General features: G+C 34.9%; 1 protein-coding gene across 1 annotated transcript in view; it reads left to right on the top strand.

Annotated features, from left to right (window-relative positions):
• The window catches only part of LOC311178820 (coagulation factor XIII B chain-like), a gene marked incomplete at both ends in the record, with an annotated part of 52,427 nt that extends 30,430 nt beyond the window's left edge, over positions 1-21,997 (top strand). Inside the window, 7 exon segments of the mRNA XM_084245551.1 lie at positions 14,745-14,924; positions 15,013-15,198; positions 15,890-16,072; positions 19,219-19,241; positions 19,245-19,419; positions 20,085-20,267; positions 21,888-21,997. Of these exon segments, the coding sequence (XP_084101677.1) occupies positions 14,745-14,924; positions 15,013-15,198; positions 15,890-16,072; positions 19,219-19,241; positions 19,245-19,419; positions 20,085-20,267; positions 21,888-21,997 (1,040 nt within the window).
• Between the last annotated feature and the right edge of the window lie 2,710 nt (positions 21,998-24,707).

A 24,707-nucleotide genomic window follows, 5' to 3' on the forward strand; every position in this document is an offset into this window, starting at 1 on the left:
CAGTGCATGTATAAACAAAACAAACAAACAAATAAAATAAATAAATAAAACATGCCTCTATAAAAAAAAGAAATATTAAACTAAATTAGCATATTTATTTGTCAAAAATCAAAAGTATCTTAATCCTTAAGATAGGGAATTTTCCATGCTTCCAATCATTTCAGTGTGTTCAAATCTTTCTTTCTTTTTTAAATATTTATTTGTTTGTTTGTTTGTTTGTTTATTTTTTAATTTATACAAGTACTGGGTACAGTTAGAAGCACAAGAAGGTGAGAGAATTCACCAGAGCCAGAGCGGAGAGCAGAACAGGTAGACTGACAAAATACACTGCTGAGGGTAGCATCGGGTTGTGGCAGGAGAGGTCTGGGTGCCATGTGGGACATTCGCCCTGTGGCCAGGGATTGAGCCGGTGCTGCTGCGCACCTGGGAGGCCCTGTTCAAATCTTTCATAAAATAAACCATGTTGCTTATTCAGTCAAAAATAATTGGATTTTAAGTACCTTCATTTTATTTGTGTTGAAACACTTTATTTAGTAAGAACAATTACATGTATCTTATTATTATCCTTAGCTATCATAATTGGGATAAATATTTTGATATATTGAATATATCACCAAATGCATTATCTAAAATCATGTATAAAATATGATACTGTACATTTGCACTCAGGTGGTTTTGTCTATGTTCCATTTAAACATGTCACTTCCATATCTCCAAATAAGTGGAAAGGCTTTTTGCATTCTCTCACCTGATGAGTACCTAGGCATCTTGTCTGATATCACAGCATTTTCCACTCGGGGTGGATCTACACAGGAAACATCTGTCGAGGAAGACAAAAGCATCTCCAAAGTAATGATTCATGTGAGTAGCAAATCAGTAAATGGGGTCCCAACTATATTTCAAAGGGGATTCAAAATAAATAATCTGTCATGAAAAAATGGTAATTTTAATAAATTTTCATGCAATATTAAAGAAAGAGGGATAAAGCAATCTATTTTTTGATAATGTTGACTCCCCTGTACCTTACCCTTAAATAGAAGATTCATAGACATTTTTGAATCAGTGAAAATGAGAGTTTTACTGGACATGTCCATGGGTTTAGTAAAGTAAATATTATAAATTATAAAAATTCAAGGTGACTTTACAATCCACAAGAAATTCATAAGAAAGAGATTAATTGACATCAATTAATGAATATGGTTTGCAGCCGTCCTGTTTATGAAGTGTAATTTTAGGTCCATCGAAAAGTACACGTGGTAGACACTTCTTCAGAGAATATATCTAGAGCTGTAACACTTTGAAGACCATGGTTAAAGAAAGATGATTAATCCAGTGATCCCAATAGATGTGGAGAAAAAAAGGGATGTAAATGTGTCATTTATGAAAACACTTTTTTGGAGTGTTTTTTTGCAAAATTTTAAATTAATGAGTGACGCGCAATTCATCAGTGAGAGTCAAGGAATATGTTAGCTAGTCGGTTACATAGTATTTATGTTTGATTCTTAAACCAAAGTGTGCACAGAATCCCTTGGGAATTGTTCAAACAGTTTCAGGGTTGAATCCCTAGAGGTTTTGATTCAGCAGGTTGAGTGAGCTTGTGAATTTGCATTTCTAGCAATTTCCAGAAGATGCTGATGCTGCTATTCCAGGGACCAAACTAAGAATTATTGGGCTTTAGGATTAGCCACTGAGTATACAATTTCATCTCATTATGTTAGGCATAAACAATCTTGATCTGACCTAAAATATCCTATGTCTATTTCTAATGATGCTAGATGCAATTAAATTACTTAAGTCACCTTAACAAATTAATTTTTAAAAAATATTGTAGTACCTCTACATGTTGGCCTTCCTATCCATTTTCTCTTAATACACAGTACAGTATTGGAGCCATCTATTTGGTGATATTTTGGACATTTATAAGCCACCTTTTCTCCTGAACTCTATGATTCCTTTCTCTGGCCTATGAGTATGGCATCATCAAAACTGGGTAAATTATAAAATCCGTTTCTGAAAGACAAAAAATAAAGTAATAGGACCTTGCTTAGTAAATATTTAAAAATACATAATGGTCAATAAGTATATTCAGAATAGTTCTATCAAATCAATAAATGCTCTACTATACTTTCTTATGCATGTAGCAGGTTTGACTTGGTTTAGTGTAACAGTGTAACAAAGAAATGAAAGCCTAAGAGATATGGATACTTAAAATGCTTGAGACCATATTTCTTAAATTCTTTTTTTTTTTTTTGCCTGTACTGGCCATAATGTTATGTATTTCTCTTTCTGTTTTGGTCAAAATCTGTTACCTTTGAGTTAGAGAAATATCTTATAAAACTATATATATATATAAGGTGATAACCAACAGCATATTGAATAATGACGAGATTGAGGAGCTGTTGTGATCTAGGAAAGAAGGTGAGAAGTCTCTGAGGATGTATATCAAAGGACATTGAAAGTGCTCACAAGTTAATATGAAAATAAATTAAGTTGGTTCATGTCAAACTTTAATTACTAGGCTGATTAATTTTATACTAGAACTAGAAAATATCCACAGATACTTTGTTAAATTATATAATTACTACTTCGTTTCACATTTGAACCATTTGATGATATGAATTAGAAAGAAGATATACTATACTTATACATTCTGGTAGAGGGGACCATTTTCCTCCTAAACATGTTATAGTTGCAGGTCCATCAATCCCAAAGCCTTCGGTACAATTGTAGGTGACAATTTCTCCATATTGGTAATTGTCTCCCTTTAGATATAGAATACCATGGGAAATCAAACCTGGAGGTTCACAAGGAAGTCCTAAAAAGAAATGAAAGTATGATTACATGTTTCACTAACTCTGGGATTTAATTTAATGTGTGGATACAGGAGCTACCATGACATTACAGCAAAGGCACACAAATGCTTCCTAGAATCACTATCCTGGTTCAGCTGTCAACTTGAGCAAGAACTTGTATTTAAAATGTCAATATATTTATTTAAGAGTTTTTCAATGTTTCTCTATCCAATCCTGTATAATAATAGACACTAATCATCTTAAGGAAGTAGCATATATTCAAAGATATCAGAAAAGACATTTTAAGAAGAATATAAAATTTTTTTAAAAACTTGATGGCAACTCAAACATACAATGCTTATATAAATAGGCAGGTACAAGAAATTGTATATGTACGTGATCAAGGAGGTTTAATGTCACAACACAGTTTATTTATTTTTATTTTTTCTAAATTGTTTTATTTTTAAGAACACTTATTAAGATATAAATGAGCAATTTTTTTTAAAGATTTATTTGTTTATTTATACAAGCACCGGGTACAGTCAGAAGCACTGGAGGGTGAGAGAATTCACCAGAGCCAGAGCGGGGAACAGAAAAGACAGACCGATGAAGTACACTGCTGAGGGGAGCATCAGGCAGCAGGAGAAGTCTGCGCGCCATGTGGGAACCTTGCCAGTGGCCGGGGATCAAACCGGTGCTGCAGAGGCTGCAGGTAGCTTCGCAACCCAGCGCTCAACCGCTGTGCCACCAGGGAGGCCCTGTCACAACACAGTTTAAACATAAAATTGTTAGAATTTCAAGTGACCTATAATGAGTCATTGAAATGAACAATAATAAGATTGATTTGATTATAGAAAAAATTTTGGGTAAAATTAAAAAATGATATATAAATCTATGTGCGATTGTCTAGTTTTGAATGAATTTTACTGAAAATGGAATTTTAGTTTGGATATTGTCCTTCCTCACCTACACACTGAGGTAGAGGGCTCCATTTTCCCATGTGGCATGTTATTTCATCTTCTTCATATTTCTTGAAACCATGGTCACAAATGTAACTAAGTTTGGTGCCATGTGCATAAGTCTTGGATCCTAATGTAACTTTCCTTTCTTCTGAAGAGTTAGACAATTGAATGTTTCCATGTTCTATATGAGGTAGTTGTGGACATGGCTTTTTTTCTATATAAAGAACAGAGATCAAGGGTCAATTACAAATATAATGCTTAAATTAAAAAATTCAAACATTACTTTGAACTTTAAAATAGGGATAATTTTAACAAACTAAATTACTTAAAAGCTGAAAAAAGCTGAAAATGGCAAAGATGTATATCTCCATAAAATCTGTGTTACTATCCACTTATATAATATGCTCCTTTGTTCTGGTCCTGTTATTATAAAGAGCAAACTATGCATAACTGGAAATTTTATATGGTATGTACATAGTTACCCAAAGTTTTTGTCTGGATTCATTACACTGAAGTAAAAGAATGCTGACTGACACATGAACCTTGATTGCAGTTTAGTCTTTCAATATGAACTGGAAAGATATAAAGAGAAATATAAAGACAAAGACCTCCACCTTGTTCACTTATACAAAATACAGGGAGTTGTTAACATCATCTGAAAACATCATAAAGCAAGGTAGGCAACAACTGACCAACACATTGTGGTATTGACTGCCATCTTCCATCTTTACACACAATTTCTTCTCCGCCCTGAATTAGATAGTTTTCTTCACAGAGAAGAGATATTCTTTCCCCATCCTGGTAATTCACTGTGGTTGTCATAGCTTCAGCATGGAGAATCTGAGGTGGAGGTGGGCAAAATTGTTTTGGTACTTCTAAAAATATGAAAATTATATTTCTTGATTAAAATCATATGTTAAAAATAATCAAAGAATAATTCAATAATTGAGAATAATAATATGTGCTCAACTGATAATGCTATTCTATGTTTAAATCAGTTCTACTTTTCAGCTTGATAACACTTCACTAAATCATATTTGGTTTATTTTCTCATGGTTTTCCTCCCAGTTTGTTTTGTTTTTTCCTTTGATCAATTTTGCATAATTTGTGTGAAACCTACTTGAATTATTTCTAACAATTAGGACATTCTAACAGAGTTATTCATGTGGTGACAGGCACTAAATAAAGAATGAAATCAGGATCTTTTTTCAGATATCCATAATTAGATATATTGGGATTGGATTAAAACCTTCACAGGATAGTCTACAGATAAAGATGATTAGCCAGAGGAAGAATTACATTTGTTAATGATCAATTAATATGATATATGTTATTGGCAAAAAAAATAAGGTTTAGATATTCAGTGGTTAATTCAGTAGTTTAAGGTATGCCATTTAAAATTCAGACTTCTCCTGGAGATACCATTTCCTAGTTTGCCTGAACTTTTAAGGGATTGTATATAAATGAAATGCACCTGGCTTAATGGATTAGCCAGCCTGGCTTTAGTTACATAACCCTCAGTTTATAAAAGAGCCCTTGTAAACTTGTGTCTGAGCTCCCGTAAAACTGAGATCTATTTTTGAGTAATATGTGAAAATACCTGTTCAACTAAGGAATATAATTTGGAAGTTTTTGCACCTGGTCTGAATCCTGTCACACTGTATCTTTATTTGATGAAAGGGAAGTCATGTAAATCCTTTCAGTTGTCCAACCTTGTATATTCGAATGATTCAGGGAAATATTTGACTGACTAAAACACTTCATTCATGCTTTCTAATATTGTCAGATTTTCTATTTCTATCTAAGTCAAAAGCAATATTTAATTTTTGATCAAAAACATTTTTTCTTATTTCTGTTTTAAATATCTTTTCAGTTTTTTCCCAACTTATTCTCAAGGATTAATTTCCTTTTATTTCTGTTATTTAACCACTTTTTCCTGAACAGTCTTAATTTGCATTCACTCTTGATAGATTTCCTAAAGTTTGGTCTAACTACAGAGTTTATCTAAAAGCTGCATTATATTCTGCAAATCACCTGTTTATCCTCTTTCTTAGCTTATCATAATAGATGCTTCAGTTATTCTTTCCTTCTTTGTCCTTTAGAAGTATGTTCTCTTCTATTAGATTGCAAGTGCTATGGCTTCATTTTGTTCTTTGCTATTATATTATTTTTGCTTTTTATTTAGAGAGTGGTTGAGGACATTGATCACATTAAGTTTGCATGTTGGGAATTCTTTTATCACATGGGAAAGATCAGTTGTTTTAAATTAATTGACTATATTATAATAAGGTAATATAGACTTCAGTACAAGGAGAACCACATAAAATAAAGACAATTTATTTTAATTACAGAAAGGTTAATTCACAATGAAAAAAAATTATTATAACTGTGTAAGCATCTAAAAATATGTCACAGTACATGAAACAAAGCTGGGCAGAACTAAAAAAAGAAAGAGAAATATTCACAATTCTAGTAAGCAACACTGATAGATTTTTTACTCTGACTGGCATAACAATTAGACAAAAAAAATTTTTGAAAACATGGATAAATTTGAAAAACACCATGAACCACTTTAACCTGATCTATCAATTAGAATATAACTATGTTTCTATGTGAAAAGGTACCAACCACAAAGATAGAAGATATGTTGCACAATAAAAAACAAGTAAGTTTCAAAATACTAAAATCTTACACAAAATGTTCTATGACAACAGGATATGACCAAAATTGATAGAAATAGATAATACAAGCACAGTAGTGTGTAGTATAAAGAATTAAAAGCAATAATTTTCCAATAGCAATAAACATACCTACTGTCCAGATGTTCATTTAAAACCACCACATTTCTGGGTGGCTTACTATATATCTGATTGATGCACAAAATGTAATTAGTATTTAGAAACACCATTTTGGTTAGTTTCTAATCTGCCTTCCGGCCTAAAACTTATTTTTTTTAAAGATTCATTTATTTATGCATACAAGAGCTGGAATGCAGTCCAGAAGTGTAGGTTGCAGGGTCGGGGAGAGAGGATTCACCAGAGACAGAGTGGGGAGCAGAACAGGTGGATCTACTGAAACACACTGCTGAGGGGAGCCGCAGGCTAGACAGAAAAGGTCTGCTGTGCTATGTGGGTCAGCTCCCTGGCCATGGATTGAACTGGTGCTGCAGGGGCTGCCTGTAGTTTCATAGTGCCGAGCCTTAACCACTTGTGCTACCAGGGAGGCTCCTAATACTTATTTGTAACATAAAAAAATCCTGCTCATTTTCCTTTAAGATACTATTATACAAGTTCAGGAGATACAGAATAAAAATTTAAGAACTTTATTAACAGGAGCTTACCAGTGCAGGATATTTTAGGATCCCATTTTCCATTTATGCAGGTGGCATATTGTTTTTCTGATTTTCCTTTGCAGTCGTAACTTACGTTGTAATTATGATTAAATTCAGTCATTTTTGATAGATTTGGATCATTTGCAAATGGCCTTACTGGTTTACACTTCTCAAGTGCATCTGTTGCTATAAAATGAAAAATTTCCAGGAAAGATTAATTATAAGAACCAAAGCAACTACTCCAAAAAATAGCTATAGAACCAATACTATGATGAAATTAGAATATGTCTGTAAATTCCACCAACCAGGGTACTCCAGATCATATTGCAAGAGATGAGCTATTCTGTAGGAACATATATCCTATACCTTGTCTTAGAAATTTTAGAGAAAATATCCATCATTAAGACATTTGCATATTGGAGACTGGAAGAGTATAAGAGGTTCACTCTTTTGTATAGTTGCCATAGCAAATGGTCATCGCATGTTTAAATTTGTTCCCATATGTGAAATCTCTGCAGATGTTCACATTCACTTGTTTCTTGATTTCAAGCATCTCAATCTTTAATTCAATCTTAAGCCATTAATATAAAATAATTATCTATAAAATCAAATATATATATGTATTTTCTCTATATATAGAATCAAGTATATAATGTTGCTAGTTTAAGTATATTTTTTTAGGCAAGGGAATGTTATATAGCAAGGAAGTATATCTAATCCATATAGTATAGGATGTGACTATTTAAGCAGATATTTTGTCTGATCACCAAACAGAAACAGATACTTAAATCAGTAATTGGGGATTTAAATTCATGAACTGTTATCTATGTATACACTTAAAATGTGAAGCTATTGGGAGGTATGAAAGTGCAGACTAGAGGCAGATATAAAATAAGCACTGGGAGGAGAAAATTGGAGTAAGACCTATTATAGCTGAAAGGGGATTATCTTAAAGTAAATATGGGTAGATTAACAAGAGAAAAGAAAACTGGAGTCAGAAGAGAATATAGTTGAGGCGAGTGTTTTGGTCTAAATTAGAGTGAAAAGAGGAAAGTTTTCATGACTCATATTACCTTGGGTTATACAAATTTGAATTCATTATAATTTGAGAATATCTCCCTATTTCAATAATGTTGCAAATCGGCATTTTCAAAGAGATTATCAAATTGATACATATTATTTTAGGAGTGTATTCTTACCAATGCACTCAGGAAGTTGGCTCCACCCTCCATTAATGCAAGTGGCTGAGCTGTGACCAATCAGAGTAAATGCTTCTCTGCAACTGACCTGTACTGAATCTCCATGGTGATAGGGAGGGGCAGCATCTTCAACAAGGCCATTAGGAAGGTCAGGTATATCTCCACATGTGCTCTTCTCTGAAAATTTCACAAAAATGTTCATCATTAAAATGTAATTTGTTATATATGAACACATGCAAAAAGTGTAGGCTATAGTTAATTTTTTTTTATTGAATTACCAATACACTTAGGCAAGTTTGTCCATTCTCCATTAACACATTGAATTTTATTGGAACCCTTCATCTGAAATCTAGGATTGCAAACATATTCCACCACTTCATTGTGTTCATATTCTTCTTTCTGTGCTTCTTTAACTTGTCCATTCAGGAGTTGTGGAGGTTTCCAACATGATTTCACTGTCCCTACTGTAGAAATACTGTGTAAGTGGTGGTTAAATTGCATATTTTACAGTTTAAAAAACCCAGCAAAAAAGATTTTTTCTTTAATTTGTTTTCTATTATATAACTTACTGTAACATTCTTAACCAATGAAAAAAGAAATGTTTACACCAGATTCATGTTTCCCACTTCTATTACTTTTACTGAACTAGCTTGTTGGAAGCGTATTCAAGCCTGTAAAATATTTCAAAAATATTCTAAAGATGTTTACAAATGCATTAATAAATAGTTATGTAAATAATATTCCATGAACATTTTATCAGAACTTTCAAAAAACACCATCATTTGAGATTAACATTTGATCAACATAGTTTAAATTTGATTAAGCTGTTCATGTAATTTAATTGACTATAAGCTGCTTTAATAATATTTAAACATAATGAAATGAAGTGTCAGCCATGCTATATGGAATATCCAATAATAACGTTGGAATTTAGGTAATAGGAAAAATAACACAAGTAGTCCCTCTAGTGTCACCCACCTAGTGGGTGGAAGCCAAGAGAAAATCAAGAGAAGAAAAAACATCGATGGCCAAATTCTAATTCTTGTTTCAACTATTGTAACTAATATTTACCTTTACATGTTGGAAAATTAGGTGACCATCCAAAGTGGTAGCACTGAACTGAATCTGGTCCAACTCTGAAACGGTCCAGTCTGCAGGATAATTTTATCACATCTCCAATTTTATACTTGTTTTTGGAAGGCCGAATGGTTAAATAATCATCTAGTTTGGGAATTTTACATTCTGTTTCTATAAGAAAATGTGAAGTAATTTACTGAAACTATCACTGCCCAAATAAATCTTGTATATGTCATGAAGTGCCAGGTGCTACATATACAGAGGCGCATCAGATAAATCCTCCCTGTAAATTCATGTGGAATTCTGCATGAAATATTGAAATATTTCACATCAATATATGTGTCCTGCAAATTTATTTGTAAGTTCAGATTGCTTATAATGTGTTGATTTTATAACTGATATTTATAATATTTAGTGTTATATTTTGGTACTCTAAAGAATACAAGGATCTTGTCATACTAAAAGATGATGATACAGGTTTTAAATTACACACAAATAGGTATTAGTATTTGTTTCATATTATTGGCTTCTGGAAAACACCAAAGCCATTCTCAATATAGTGAGAGAAACATTAAAAATCACTTCATTAAGTGAATAATCAAATAGAAATATGAACAGAACAAAACCATGATCATACTGAAATATAAAACAAAATGAAGAAACATTGTGTTCAAGGATGCATAAGTATATTCATAATGTCCTGAATATTTACATAATAACCATCCATTTTTACTATATGATAATTTATACTATATTTTAATAAATTGCTTCTTTTCCTGATTGAGTTAGGAATAGTAAAACTATCCCTACAATTTGTAAAATTTGTGCAATTTGTGATATTGCTAAGTGTTATCAAAAATCATTTTTTTTGGAATCCTATCTGGAGAATAAATTTATAAAATTATTATAAAAAGAACTGGTATTCAAAATTTAGAATCATGCTAAAAAGAAAATTCATGCTATGTAAGAGTCACCTATTGGACATACTTATAATATTAGAAGGTAAATTTTTTTTAAAAGATTTATTTATTTATTTATTTAGGCAAGCACTGGGTACATGTTTTTTAAAATAATGACACAAATAAAACTCAACGCATTTGCTTTAGGTTTGATGTTGAGTTTTGAAAATTAATTGAGAAATTCACACCTTGAATGAGAAGCACTGGGATTTCTTTCCTAAAATTCTATCCTGTATTCTGCAAAACAGTGCTTTTATTTGTTGTGTCTTTGTTTATACATTATGTGCTCATTTTATGTGAATTTTATATCTTATCACATTGCAACAAACTTTGCCTTAACAACAGCAACAAAGAGATCTCAGCTGTTGGTGATTTTTCAACTGTTGTATTTTTATAAAGATGTCTTAGGAAATGTAATTTAAAGGAGAAATTGAATGAGCATGCTCTCAATGGGCAATATTTATCTTTATTCAGCAGTGAAAATCCCAAATCCTAACACTAATATAATAAGTCTTCACTTAAAAATCTTCAATAGCTGCTTGGGAACTGTGACTTTAAGCAAAACAATGTATAACCAAAGCAGGTTTTTGAATGATCTGATTTTGATTGCTGTCAGTAAGGATTATGTTGTTCTCATTAACTTTATAAGGAAAGACATTGAACAAAATGATGTATTCAAAGACCTGCTATACTTGGAAATGTTAATATGAATTTTTTTAATCCAAAGTTTATGTGCATTTAAAGGTTCAGTAGACATGGTATGACTTAAGGGGATTTTGATAACAATTCCTTGGGAAAAGTTCTAAAAACAGGAATTCTGGAGCATTTGCAATAAATTCAAGTATCAGTCTGTGTGCAATTTTCTGCTACATGGTTAAGGAAGTTGTTTTTAAAAGTTACTAAACTCTTATGTCATCATTGAACTTCTGGAGTCCCACATTGTGATGTTGAATCCTACCAATGTGCCACATGATTATAAAAATATAAAAAATATATAATTTTAGAAAAACTTAAATTTGTAATAGAAAGCCATAGTGGATACATTAATCACACCAACTTCAATATCCTCTCCATATTTTCCTTGAATTGCATATCAGCAGTAGCATGGAAATTATATTTTCATGATTTTGTATTCTTTCTTTAAAAAGAGCCCCTCAAATTTACAAATGCTACTGTCTTCATAATGCATGATCTGCCCAGAAAAGAAAATCATGATTATTTTAAAACCTTCCCTTTTACTTAGAATAAAGCCCAAAATCTTCTGAACCATTCCTTGCCTACACTTGCAATGCCAACTTACCTTCCCCTCCCACTGTCAGTCCAGACTTATGATCTTTGAATTTTTAAAATAGGTGAATTTTTTTTTTGCTCCTTTGTCCCTATTTCTATACCAAACGCTTTTCAAGCTTTCTTTGTATAGATATCTTCCTGTGTAAGACAGTCCTCTCAATCCCTTCCCCTTCACCATTCAGTATGTTCTCATGACTCCCATCTTTTTCATGTTTCATATTCCTTTTACCCTATAATTTCCTCTAGTAATATCCTGAACTTCCTGTTCTTTTGCTTAACCAAACTTCTTGAAAGCTATACCACATGTTAAATTTTCTTAGTAATCATCTTTCCTCAGAGGGACTGTGTAGATTCTGCTCCTTTTTTTAAAATATTTATTTTCTCTGTCTTCTTCATCAAACTGTTTATGTTGTGGCTATTGTAGGACGTTAGGTAGTCAGAGCCGACAATTTTTTTAAAAAACTGTTTTCTAAAATGACATATCAACTGAATTAGAAATATTTACCACTTCAACTATCATAAGATGCAATTTGATTACAATTTCTTGGGTTTTGTAAGTAGGCATGATGGCAAGAACTTTATAATGGCAATGCAGTGTAATAACCAAAGCAATCTTTTGAGTTATTAGAGACCTCATGAATATTAAAATATTTTACAGGTAAGAAGGCATGAATAAACTCCAGATAGTCTTGGTTGTTGCCCTAACTTGTATGCTTAGTTAAGTTCTGAATTGGACTTGGAACCCATCTAGGTTGATTCCACGGGCTTTACCATTATTCAATCTATCATGATCATTTTCCATCAATCATTTTCTTCTTTCCATATCTGTAACAACATTCTTTCTATGTTTTTCCTCCTGATTCTCTGGGTTCTCCTTTTTCTAACTATGTTGTCGCCATTTCTCTTTTGTCTCACATCTAAATGTTAGAATGATCTTCGATCTGTCATGATTTCTCTTCTTTCTTCATTCTACATTACCTTCCTATCTGATGTAATTGCTTTTTTGATGATAACCCCAAATATATATCTCCTGGCTACACCTGTATATTCAACTCTGTCGTTTAAGATTCAATTTAAAATGTCTGTGGGTAACTCAACCATAATGTGCCCACAGCAAACGTTGTGATGTTCCTCCCCAAATCTTTTCTCTCCTGCCAGCACCACCTTACAGAAAGGCATGCCTGTTTAACTACTTGCTTAAAAAAAAGTTCAAAAAAATATTTGAACCTACATGGGAGTGCTGTGCCTCTTACTCTTTCTTTCACTTAATATTTAATAACATTTCCTATGTTTTCTAGCACCAAAATATATCCCAAATCTGTCCTCTGTTCTGTATTTCCTCAGCCACCACTCTGTGCACTTTCTATCTCTTCTTACCATAAATGGACTCCAGAATCTTCTCTTGCCAAGCACAAGCACAGGGAAAAGTTTCGTTCAAAAATACAAATTCCAAGAAGGCTCCTGGTGGAGCCAGAGCTGAGCTTCTGGCCAGGAGTCTGAGCCCAGAGCGGGAGAGGCACCCAAGGCCAGGGCAGACAAGGTGCCCAGGGGAGTGCATCTCCTCATTTTCATTTTAGAACAGGGACCTTTCTTCAATAAAGACTGCTTGAGGAGAGGGGCGGAGCAACATGTAGGTGAGGAGACGCTGCGAGTGAGATCTCCCATGGGGCGTTTGCAATTGTATGGGGGAATATAAAAATAAAATTTATTATTTAAAAAAAAATAAAAAAAGAAAGTTAATAGGGAGGAAAAGCGGCAGGTCCCAGTGAGAACTGGGACACGGAAGATAAACGGACGACTCCAGCAAACTACCTGAAGAAGAAAGTTGCCATAAAAGAGGACTAGAAGGGAGGAAAGCTCAGAACCCTGCTCCCGTCCCCCACCCACAGAGTCTGCACTCTCTGACCAACAGAAAGGAGGAAAAAAACAAACTAAAACGACCAACAAGAACAAACTATGCATCAAGCGGGACTGTGAATGGAAAGGGACTATTTCAGCCACCACACCCCGTGAACTGGAGCTGTGGAGAACCCTGCAGGATTCGCTGCAGAGGTGAGCGAAGGGCTCCAGGTGCCATTAGAGAACAACAGAGACCCCCAGAGACCCGCACACATCCCGAGCTAGCCAGTAAGCTTGCATGGAAAAGCGGCGCACTTGAAAAGCAAACGTGGATCGCGGCTGCCCAGGTCCCCACACCTGCGACCTAGGCTTGTGGGGAGACACACCAGGGCCCTCACTGAGGTGAAAGTCCCTCACTGAGTAATCAGGAACCAGGCGCTTAGGCACAGGAGCAGGGTGCAAAAGGCGCCATTTCTGCGGTCACTGAACTGGGCTACAGCCCGCGTCCTGGACCTGAGGGCTTTGGAACTGAGACCCGGGGCACGAAATTCGGGGCGTGGATCCTCCACGTCGGTGGGGAACAGGGCAGGCACAGCACCCCAAAGCCGTTGAGGTTTGCCCTACCATTCCCACTCTGTTCCCTGTCTCACGGGGTGAAAAAGGCAGCCCCCCAAGGACAATAGGAGAGATCTCTGGCGCCACCTAGCGACCAGAGGAAAAAAGTCACTAACACCCCATAGAACAGAAAAGACTGCTTGAAACCGGCAGAAGGCTCCTGGAGGAGCCCGTGGCCAGCTGGGAAGTTAGCCCACCACAAGCTCTTTCAGACCAGCAGTCTGACCCCACAGGGGGAGCGGGCACCCATGGCTGGGACAGACCAGGCGCGGAGAAGAGTGTGCCTGAGACCGGACGCGCAGGGAGTGCGTCCCACATCACCATTTTAGAATAGGGACGTTTCTTCAGTAAAGACTGCCTGCAGAAGTCTCCCTCAGGAGCCAGAGGTGAGCGGGGAAGCTCACCCATGCCAGGTGAAAATACAATTGTATCAGATAATCACATATATCTCATAACCTTTGCTGAATCCTATTGGTTAAATGCATATGGCCGTCCCTGCTCCTGGAGATATTTACCACCTGAGACAGTGAATCTAAGTTGCGGGGGACCAAGGAGGTGACCCCGCAGTCTGTCTGCCATACTTCCTGTGCCACTTGGCATGATGAACGTGCTAATTAAACCGTACTTTCCATTTGGGGGTAATTTTATGACCAAATATGCTGGATTTCTCTTTTCATTAGGAAGAAGAAGTCGATGTCCTCCTCCCCCTCTGCCTCTAAACTCCAAGATTCAGACGTATTCAACAACTTATCGTCATGGAGAAATTGTTCGTGTAGAATGTGAACTTAATTTTGAGATACAAGGATCAGAAGAAATACGTTGTGAGAATGGAAAATGGACAGAACCTCCAAAATGCGTTGGTTAGCAATGCCTCAAATAAGCTTTCCCTCAAATGAGATCTGCCGGTATTGATAACTACTCTCTTCTTTTTAAATTGTCCCTTTCCAGAAGAAACGGAGAAGATAGCTTGTGAAGAACCACCCTTCCTTAGGAATGGGGCAGCAAACCTAAACTCTAAGATTTACTACAGTGGGGATAAAGTGACATATGGATGTGAACGTGGCTATTATCTCCGTGGATCAGAAGAAATCACTTGTAGACATGGAAAATGGACACTTGCCCCTGAGTGTGTGGGTGTGTTGCTGTATTTGACATCAATAGCTTAGCCGTTGTGTAAAAATTTCCTTTATTCTTATATAATCCATAGCGTGGTGACTGTTTAGAAGATTTAGGAACACGTCGACACTATACCTACTTTGTTATATTTTCTGTGTCTTTGGAGCCATCTATAGAATGTAAGCCTATAAAAATAATTAGGAAACAAAAAAACCGAAGGGCACAACCAGGGTGTGCCACCCTGCCTGAGTACTGTCTTCCTGTCATCCTTCTCACTGCTGGATCAGATCCCGGAGAGCGCATGGAATATTTAATCCAAAGGTTGAGACCCAAGATGAAAGGGAATGAGAAGGAAAAGTGTAAAAGTGGATAGTGACAAAAGACAGTTTCAGGACTGACTAAAATCTTTATGCTAAAGAGCACTGTTTCTCTTTCTATCAATTTTAAGAACATCTACGTTCTAATTTGATCACAATCAAGAAAAGCGTAAAATATAAAAATTTGCTCTTACAAAAAGTATTTGCTTTCCATTCTTCCCTAGTTTATTATTTTTAAAATATTTCATTTGAATCATTTCTTTCATTTCTGGTGAATTTAGGAATTGTCTGAAATTATACAGTACACATATTGAGGTATTATAGTGTAGGTGATAATATATGATTCTATTGTTATGAGTTCATGTAATTATATAATAACTTTTTTTCTATAGAAAACAATGAAAATTGTAATCCTCCACCTGCTGTAATAAATGGGGCTGTGGTTGATGGATTATTGCCAAGCTACATGTCAGGATCTTCAGTGGAATATAGATGCAACGAATATTACTTATTGAATGGAGCAAAAATTTCTCATTGTGAACAAGGAAAATGGTCATCCCCACCTATTTGTTTAGGTAAGATACTATAAAAGTCTTTTCCAGCTTTTTGAGATGTAACTAACATGTAACATTGCTTTAAGGTGTCCCATGTAATGATTTGATTCGTGCATATATAGCAAAATGATCAACAAGATAAAGTTGGGAAACACATACTCTACCTCACGTACTTAATAACTTTTGTGCTGTTTTAATCAGGAGATTTAAAATCTACTCTTAGCAACTTTTAAGTAGAAAAATTAATATTGTTTATTGTATTCACCATGCTGTACATATTAGGTCCTTAGGACTGATTCCTCTTTTTTTTTTTTTTTAATAGAGTCATTTCTTTTTTATTTATTTTATTTATTTATTTGTTTGTTTCTTTTTGTTTATACATGCACTGCGTACAGTCAGAAGTGCGGGAGGGTGAGAGAATTCACCAGAGCCAGAGCGGGGAGCAGAGCAGGCAGAAGAACCAAAGTACACGGCTGAGGGGAGCAGTGGGCGGCAGGGGAGGTCTGAGCACCATGTGGGACCCTCCTCAGGTGGCCAGGGAGCAGCCTGGATGGAACCGGCACCACAGAGGCCGCAGGAAGCTTCGCAACCCAGAGCTCAACTGCTCCGCCACCGGGGAGGCCCAGGACTGATTCCTCTTATACCAAAATACATTGAATTTCTTTTGCCATTGTGTTTGTGTTTGTATTTAATCTTAATTTTAATGTAATGTTTTATAGCATGGAAATGATGATTGTTTAAAAGATTTATTTTTTTTATCTTATGTATGCAAGACCTGAGGTGTAGGCCAGAGGTGCAGGGGGTGGCTTGGGGGGGGTGGAGATTGGTGAGAGGATTCACCAGAGACAGAGTAGGGAGCAGAACAGGCAGATTGACTAAAATACACTATTGAGGGGAATAGCGGGGGAGATAGGAGAGGACTGCTGCACCCTGTGGGTTATCACCCTGCCTCAGGGATTGAACTCATGCTGCAGTGGTTGCAAATAGTTTCACCGTGCTGAGATTTAACTCCTTGCACCACCAGGAAGGCCCCAGAAATGATGATTTTAAATGTCTTTTTTCTCCTCAAGTGTTTCTCCTTCTCATTTTTGTAAGCAGAAAACCCTTACTGTCTTAGAGCCAGGACTACATTGATTCTGAACACACCACTATTTTAAAAACTCTGATGACATGTGAATAACAAAACTTTTCCATTTTAACCATTTTCAGTGTGCATTTCAGTGGTGGTAAGCATATTCACATTCTCATTCATGACTGATTGATTTTGGTGTTGTCTTTCTTCTAAATGAAACTTCCCTTACTATCATCCTCAAAGTCTCTGTATGATTTGCAGAATTTCATTGGGAGAGAAGAATAATTAATTCTATTCTGTCATTAGCATGTTGTTGATCTCTTTCTTTAACACTGCTGCCTCATGTCATTATCACCTTTGAAAATCTTGTTGAGCAAATAAAAATATTCTTGTAGCTACTCAAAATATATTTTGGATTAAAGAATGATAGTAAGAAACATTTAGTACATTTAAAAAATTTTGTTTTTTAATGTTTAAAATCATTTATCTTTATTTCACTTTTTTTCCCCAGATTGGCTGAATAGGAATTTATGGGTCAAAGAGATTTGGAATTTTAATTATGTTGCTAAGTACCCATTTGTCCTCAGAGAGTTTATTCTGCTTTACATCACCATGTTCACTGAATTAAAGTAGTTTCCCTAAACTTTGTCAATAAATATTTTAATATTCATATGTTATTAACAATTTCAATTATTTAACTTGTTTTAACTAATTACTAATCCATTGGGAATTTTTCCAGTTTTCTAATGGCTGCTTTTTTCAATGAACTGACTGGTTGCAATTCAGCCATTTTTCCATACTCAGAATAAGAGTTTTATCTATATAAATTATTTTATCCCTTTAACAATCATGTATATTACAACTATTTCTTATGTTCGTTTTACTTTTATTGATAGTGTTTTTAAGCTCATAAGTTGAAGTTTTACATCTGAAGCTCTTTCAACATCTCCTTAGTGCTTTGTGTCTTATAGATCATTCTTAGACTACTGTTCCCATTCACATTCTGATAGATTTTCACATATTATTTTAATTGCTATCCTGTTTCTACAAATGTTTTTGATAATGTGATTGGTATTTTCACTGAGTAGAAGTACAGTCCTCTCTGAGGACAGAGATTGGATTGAAATTGTAATGGACGAGCTAATAATGGGACAACCTCATAAAGAATACAATTTGAAGAAATTGATCATTTTATATATGGAACAACTGTCTCAAGACTAGATGAGGTGGTAATGAACCAACTCAAATACTGACTGAAGACAATTCATTGTCATCAGGGTAGGAAGAGTTTTTCTTATTCACCTTTGCAACTGAAAGTACTCTCACTACAAATGGCAAAAAACAGAGTGATGAGGAGCAGAATTTTCCAACTGTGAAATGTTCTTCCAGGCATTAGGAACCTTCTAATTTTCTTCTTCCTGGTCTTTCCTGCTTTCATTCTTCTACAGCCACTTACTCTTCTTATACCAAGTGTGCTATCACCTCAGCTCCCTCTGCCTGAAATGTCTTCTCTCAGATAACAACTTAGTTTAGTTCATGCCTTAACCTTCTCTTCTTTTGCAAACATCACTTCTTATTTAGGCTTATCCCAGCCACCTTCTTTAAAGGAACGACCTCATTCACCCCAGTCGTTTTGATAGCCTCTCCTCTCCACTGCTCACTTTCCTAATTCATCCTGTATGGTTTAAAGATGATCTCAGATTATAAAATCCATGTATTTATTGCTTACTATGTATGTTTCTTCTAATTGGAAGCTAAACTCCATGAAGTCAGAGATCTTCATTTTCTCTTTGGTGTGTAACAAGTGGTAGTTCTCCCACAAATAGTCACACACTAAATACATGTTGTATTTTAAGGATTTTATTCTATAGGAAGGAAATCATGATCAACTTCAGTGGTTAATAGCCATAATTGATGTTTTTAATGTTTCAAATTATTTGATTTTAGTTAATGAAATAACGAAGATAGGGACCTTTGAAGATATATATCAAATATCAAATATTAATTTTGAGCCGTCATAATTTTTCCTTTAAATATTATCTCTTTCAAATTTGTGAAATGAACAAAGGACTTAAAGGAGCATTTTGTTTTACAGAGCCATGTACTGTTAATGTGGATTAGATGAGCAGAAATAACATAGAGATGAAATGGAAATATGAAGGAAAGATCTTACATGCAGATCTAATAGATTTTGTATGTAAACAAGGATATGACTTAGCTCCATCAACTTCACTGGCTGAATTGTCTGTACAGTGTAATAGAGGGGAAGTAAAATACCCTTTCTGTTTTAGAAAAGGTAAAGCAATGTTTTCTCACAGTTTCTTACTTGATCAATGTGGTCTCTCTGGTTGAAAGTAATGATTCTAAACCATTCATCTCCATCTTTTAATGCAAACAATCAGAAATCGTTTGATAAATTTCCGTTCAGTACTTAAACTTAAATAAGATGACTATGCTGATGTCTGTCAATTTTCATAAGTCCATGTTATGAAGGGAGAGATCAAATGCTTTTATAAATATCACCAGACTCTCAGAAGATTGATCACCCTATTGCCATTAATCAACAATTCTGAAAAGCATTGCTCTTTGGGGTTTATTAGAGAGCAGAGTCTCAGAAGAAGGCTTGAGGTAGATTGAGAAATATTGTTCCCTTCTTGTAGTATGAATACGTACAGAAAGCAAGGCTTCACGAGGGATGTCATATACTTTCACTTTCAACTAGATAGCAAAAATAAAATCATGACTTAATCTTTGGGTAGTTTATGTACTTATGTATTATAATTTGAGATTATAATTTGCAATAATAAATTTTATGGTCTACAGTTACTGCAGAAATTTAAAAATATTTTAGGGTTGTCTTAAAAATGCTTGTGCATGAAATATTCTATTTCTGGAGCCATTGTACAAACACAGGATTTTTATTACATCAGTTCATTGTAGGCTTTCCAATTATTTTTGCAGAATCTAAAGGAATGTGTGCACCTCCTCCTCTTATTAGAAATGGAGTTATTATTAGTTCAACAGTAGGCACCTATGAAAACAGTTCTTCAATAGAATACAGATGTTTTGATCACCTTTTTCTACAAGGGGCTAGGGAGTCCTATTGTTTAGATGGATTGTGGACTACACCACCTTCATGTTTAGGTATGCACTACTAAATATGTCTATATTAAAATACAATTGTATTTTTCACTTTCTATCCTCATTGAGCTGATATGAGACTAAGGTAATGCTTAATTAGCTATGTTTGTGTTATTAGTGTGCCTATTTATTCACTGCTTTGTATGGTTTCCTCTAGATCATAACTCACCATGGCCCAGTTTGCTCTAATAAATACTCACTAAGGGGCCTCCATTACAGATGACACTTTCTCTAAGTTTATTTTCTTCAGGGTTCACCTGTCACCTTGCAGGGTTCTTCATTGGGAATTGGTTATAAACCAATTTTCCTCCTTCTAACTGGTTTTGATATTACTGGGAGATCAAAGGGAAAGCCACGTGGAGTATAAAGTTCATTCTACACATCGATCTCCCTAGGATCTTGACACATCAAGTCTTTAGCTAACTCAAGCTTCCATGTTCTATCCTCAACCCATGAGATTTTCCAAAAATCTGCTTGTTACTGACCATTTTCTACCAGACTTTCAACATGTTCCCCAAGAGGAAAATGGCACAGAAATGTTATTAAGTTCATCAGAAGGAGCTTTTACCAGAACTTTGGATCTTAAGTTATAACTGTTTTTGGTATTTTTCCAATTGCTTGAAATAATTGTTTTTTGGCCTATTTTCCTATTTTCTAGTTCTCAGTAAAAGTATTAATCTGATATGGATTAGTTTGTCATAGTCAAGAGCAGAAGGTCATGGGTTAATTTCATTTACGTACTTTCATGAATCAATTTTTAACTTGCTTTAATTAAAAATTCATGTTTTGTAGAACAATGAGATTCTAAATCATACTACTCTTAGGAAATCTATTTTGCAGTTATTAGGAAAATCCTATTAGAAGCTTTCTACTAAAACCTGTCCATTTCTATTCTAGTAATTCAACTCTATAACATCTAACATAACATCTGATCCATTAGGCATTCAATAAATAGTTGAACAGAACTGAATGAATAAGTGTGTTAATGTATTCTAGTTATATGATTCTTATTTCTATTAGCAAGTCTGGATCATTTAACCTATTTTAGAATACACTTCTTTGTCTGGGCCATCCAGAAGGTAAATAAGAACACAAGCAACCCCATTTTCTGAAATAAGTTGACATTTTGAAAACATTGTTTTCTTCATGGAAAAAAGTCAGAGAAGTTTGTTGGGTAACCTAAACTTAAGTTTTTGTTTTGTTTTGTTTTAATATATAACGGTATGGTTACAAATAATACATTCAATGCCTAGGATTTAAAATATCTTAATCAAATCTTGATATTCCTTAATAACTGTAAATTCAAAGGAAGAGCATCGTTAAACTCTTTGAATACCATCAGGTCATAAAATTGGACTCAGTTTTAAGAATAGATTTTTTCCTCCAGTTCCATAAAATATTAGTCCTCAAACTATCAATCTAGTTTGTCCCATGGGCATTTTACTTGAAACTTTGGAGGAAGGAAAAGGAAAAAGAATAATATTGCAATGATTGTTAGCTACACTCAATGCTCTAAAATAGAAACTTGTTTGTTTGCTACTAATGCCTGGGAACCTGAGTAGGAAGTACAGCACTTGATGTTAGTGTTATGATGTGTCAAGAAAATTTTCTTCTTTCTTTGAGAGCCTTGCACACTATCTTTTGATGAAATGGAAAAGAATAATTTACTCTTGAAATGGAATTTTGACAATAGACCATATATCTTCCATGGCGAGTATATATATATTTTTTAAATAATACCTTTTATTTTTATATACCCCATACAATTGCAACCCCCCCATTTTGACCCCAATCCCTCTCCTCCCACCCCTCACCCTTCAAAAAGTGTCTCTGGTTCATAGTTTTGTGTTGATTTTGATTTTCACTTTCTCATAGTTATTCATTCTCCTGGTCCCTTATTTGAGTTTTCTAGATTCCTGCTATGAGTGAGACCATACGGTATTTTTCTTTTTTTTTTTTTTTTGGCTTATTTCACTGAGCATGATCCCTTCCAGCGCCATCCATGGTGCTGCAAATTGCATGTGTTTATCTTTTTTGAATGCTGAGTAATATTCCATGGTGTATATGTACCACATCTTCTTGATCCAGTCATCTATTTTTGGGCATTTGGGCTGTTTCCAAGGCTTAGCTATTGTAAACAGTGCTGCTATGAACATAGGTGTGCAGGTGCTCTTTGGAATTGATGTTTCTGTGTCCTTTGGGTAAATACCTAGGAGTGGAATTGCTGGATCATATGGAAGCTCTATGTTTAGTAGGTCCAGAAATCTCCACACAGCTCTCCATAGTGGTTGGACCAGTTTGCACTCCCACCAACAGTGCAGGAGAGTTCCTTTTTCTCCACAACCTCGCCAACATTTGTTGTTACTATTTTTTTTAATATGTGCCATTCTCACTGGTGTAAGATGGTATCTCATGGTAGTTTTGATTTGCATTTCCCTGATTACAAGTGATGTTGAACATTTTTTCATATGCCTGTTGGCCATTTGCATTTCCTCTTCAGAGAAGTTTCTTTTTAGCTCTTCTGCCCATTTTTTGAGTGGGTTATTTTCTGTGTTGTTGTTGAGTCTCATCAGCTCTTTGTAGATTTTTGTGATCAGTCCTTTATCATTAGTGTTGGGTGCAAAAATGTTCTCCCAGTCAGTGGGCATTCTCTTTGTTTTTGTTATTGTCTCTTTTGCTGTGCAGAAGCTCTTTAATTTGATGTAGTCCCAGCTGTTTACCTTTGCCTTCACTATCACTGCTTTGGGTGATGTATCTGTAAATATGTTTTTGATGTGCAAATCACGTAGCTTTTCACCTATATTTCCTTCTATGTATTTTATGGTTTCAGGTCTTATGTCTAGTTCTTTAACCCATTTTGAGTTGATTTTTGTGTATGGTGTGAGGTAGTGGTCAAGCTTCATTCTTTTGCATGTAGCGACCCAGTTTTCCCAGCACCATTTATTGAACAAACTTTCTTTGCTCCACTGCATAGTCTTTGCTCATTTTTCAAAGATTAGTTGACCATAAATCTTTGGGTTTATTTCTGGATTTTCTACTAGATTCCATTGGTCTGTATGTCCGTTCTTGTTCCAATACCATGCAGTTTTGATGATTATGGCTTTGTAGTATAGTTTGAAGTCTGGGAGTGTGATGCCTCCATTCCCTTCTTCTTTTTCAGGAGAGCTTTGGCAATTCGGGGTTTTTTGTGATTCCATATGAATTTCATCAATAATTGTTCTATTTCTTTGAAGAATGACATTGAAATTTTGATTGGAATAGCATTGAATCTGTATATTGCGTTTGGTAGGATGGCCATTTTAATAATGTTTATTCTTCCAATCCATGATCAGGGGATGTCTTTCCATTTTTGTGTCTTCTTCTATTTCTTTTAACAGTGTTTTATAGTTTTCTTTGTATAGGTCCTTTACCTCTTTTGTTAGATTTATTCCCAAATATTTGATTTTTTCTGTTTCAAAAATAATAGGGATGGTTTTTTTTTATTTCTTCTTCTTCAGATTTATTGTTTGTGTATAGGAAGGCTACTGACTTTTGCGTGTTGCTTTTGTATCCTGCCACTTTACTGAATTGATTGATGAGTTGAATTAGTTTTTCTGTGGAGTTTTTGGGGTTCTCTATGTATATTATCATATCATCTGCAAATAGTGATCGTTTGACTTCTTCTTTTCCTATTTGGATTCCTTGGATGTCTTTCTCTTGTCTTATTGCCCTGGCTAGGACTTCCAGTATTATATTGAAAAGCAATGGTGAGAGTGGACATCCTTGTCTTGTTCCAGATCTTAATGGAATTGCTTTCAGCTTTTTACCATTGAGAATGATACTGGCTGTTGGCTTCTCATAGATGGCCTTTATGAAGTTGAGGTATGTTCCTTGTATCCCAAGAATTTCAAGGGCTTTTATCATGAATGGGTGTTGCACTTTGTCGAAAGCTTTCTCAGCATCTATTGATAGGATCATATGGTTTTTATATTTCTTTTTGTTGATGTGTTGGATAACGTTGATTGATTTTCGGATGTTAAACCATCCTGTGTCCCTGGAATGAATCCTACTTGGTCGTGGTGTATTTTCTTATGGATACATTGTTGGATTCTGATAGCTGCAATTTTGTTGAGGATTTTTGCATCAGTGTTCATTAGGGAGATTGGCCTGTAGTTTTCCTTTTTTGTGTTGTCCTTGTTCGGTTTTGGTATTAGTGTAATGTTGGCTTCATAGAACGTGTTTGGTATTGTCTCTTCCTTCTCAATTTTTTGGAAGAGTTTATGAAGGTTAGGCACCAAGTCCTCTCTGAATGTTTGGTAGAATTCGTTTGTAAATCCATCAGGTCCTGGGCTTTTGTTTTTGGGGAGGTTTTTGATTACCATTTCAATTTCGCTGCTTGTAATTGGTCTGTTTAGGTGTTCTATTTCTTCTTTATCTATGTTTGGGTTATTGTAGAGTTGTAGG

Source organism: Talpa europaea, assembly GCF_964194135.1.
Source record: "Talpa europaea genome assembly, chromosome: 10".
Taxonomy (NCBI): Eukaryota; Metazoa; Chordata; class Mammalia; order Eulipotyphla; family Talpidae; genus Talpa; species Talpa europaea.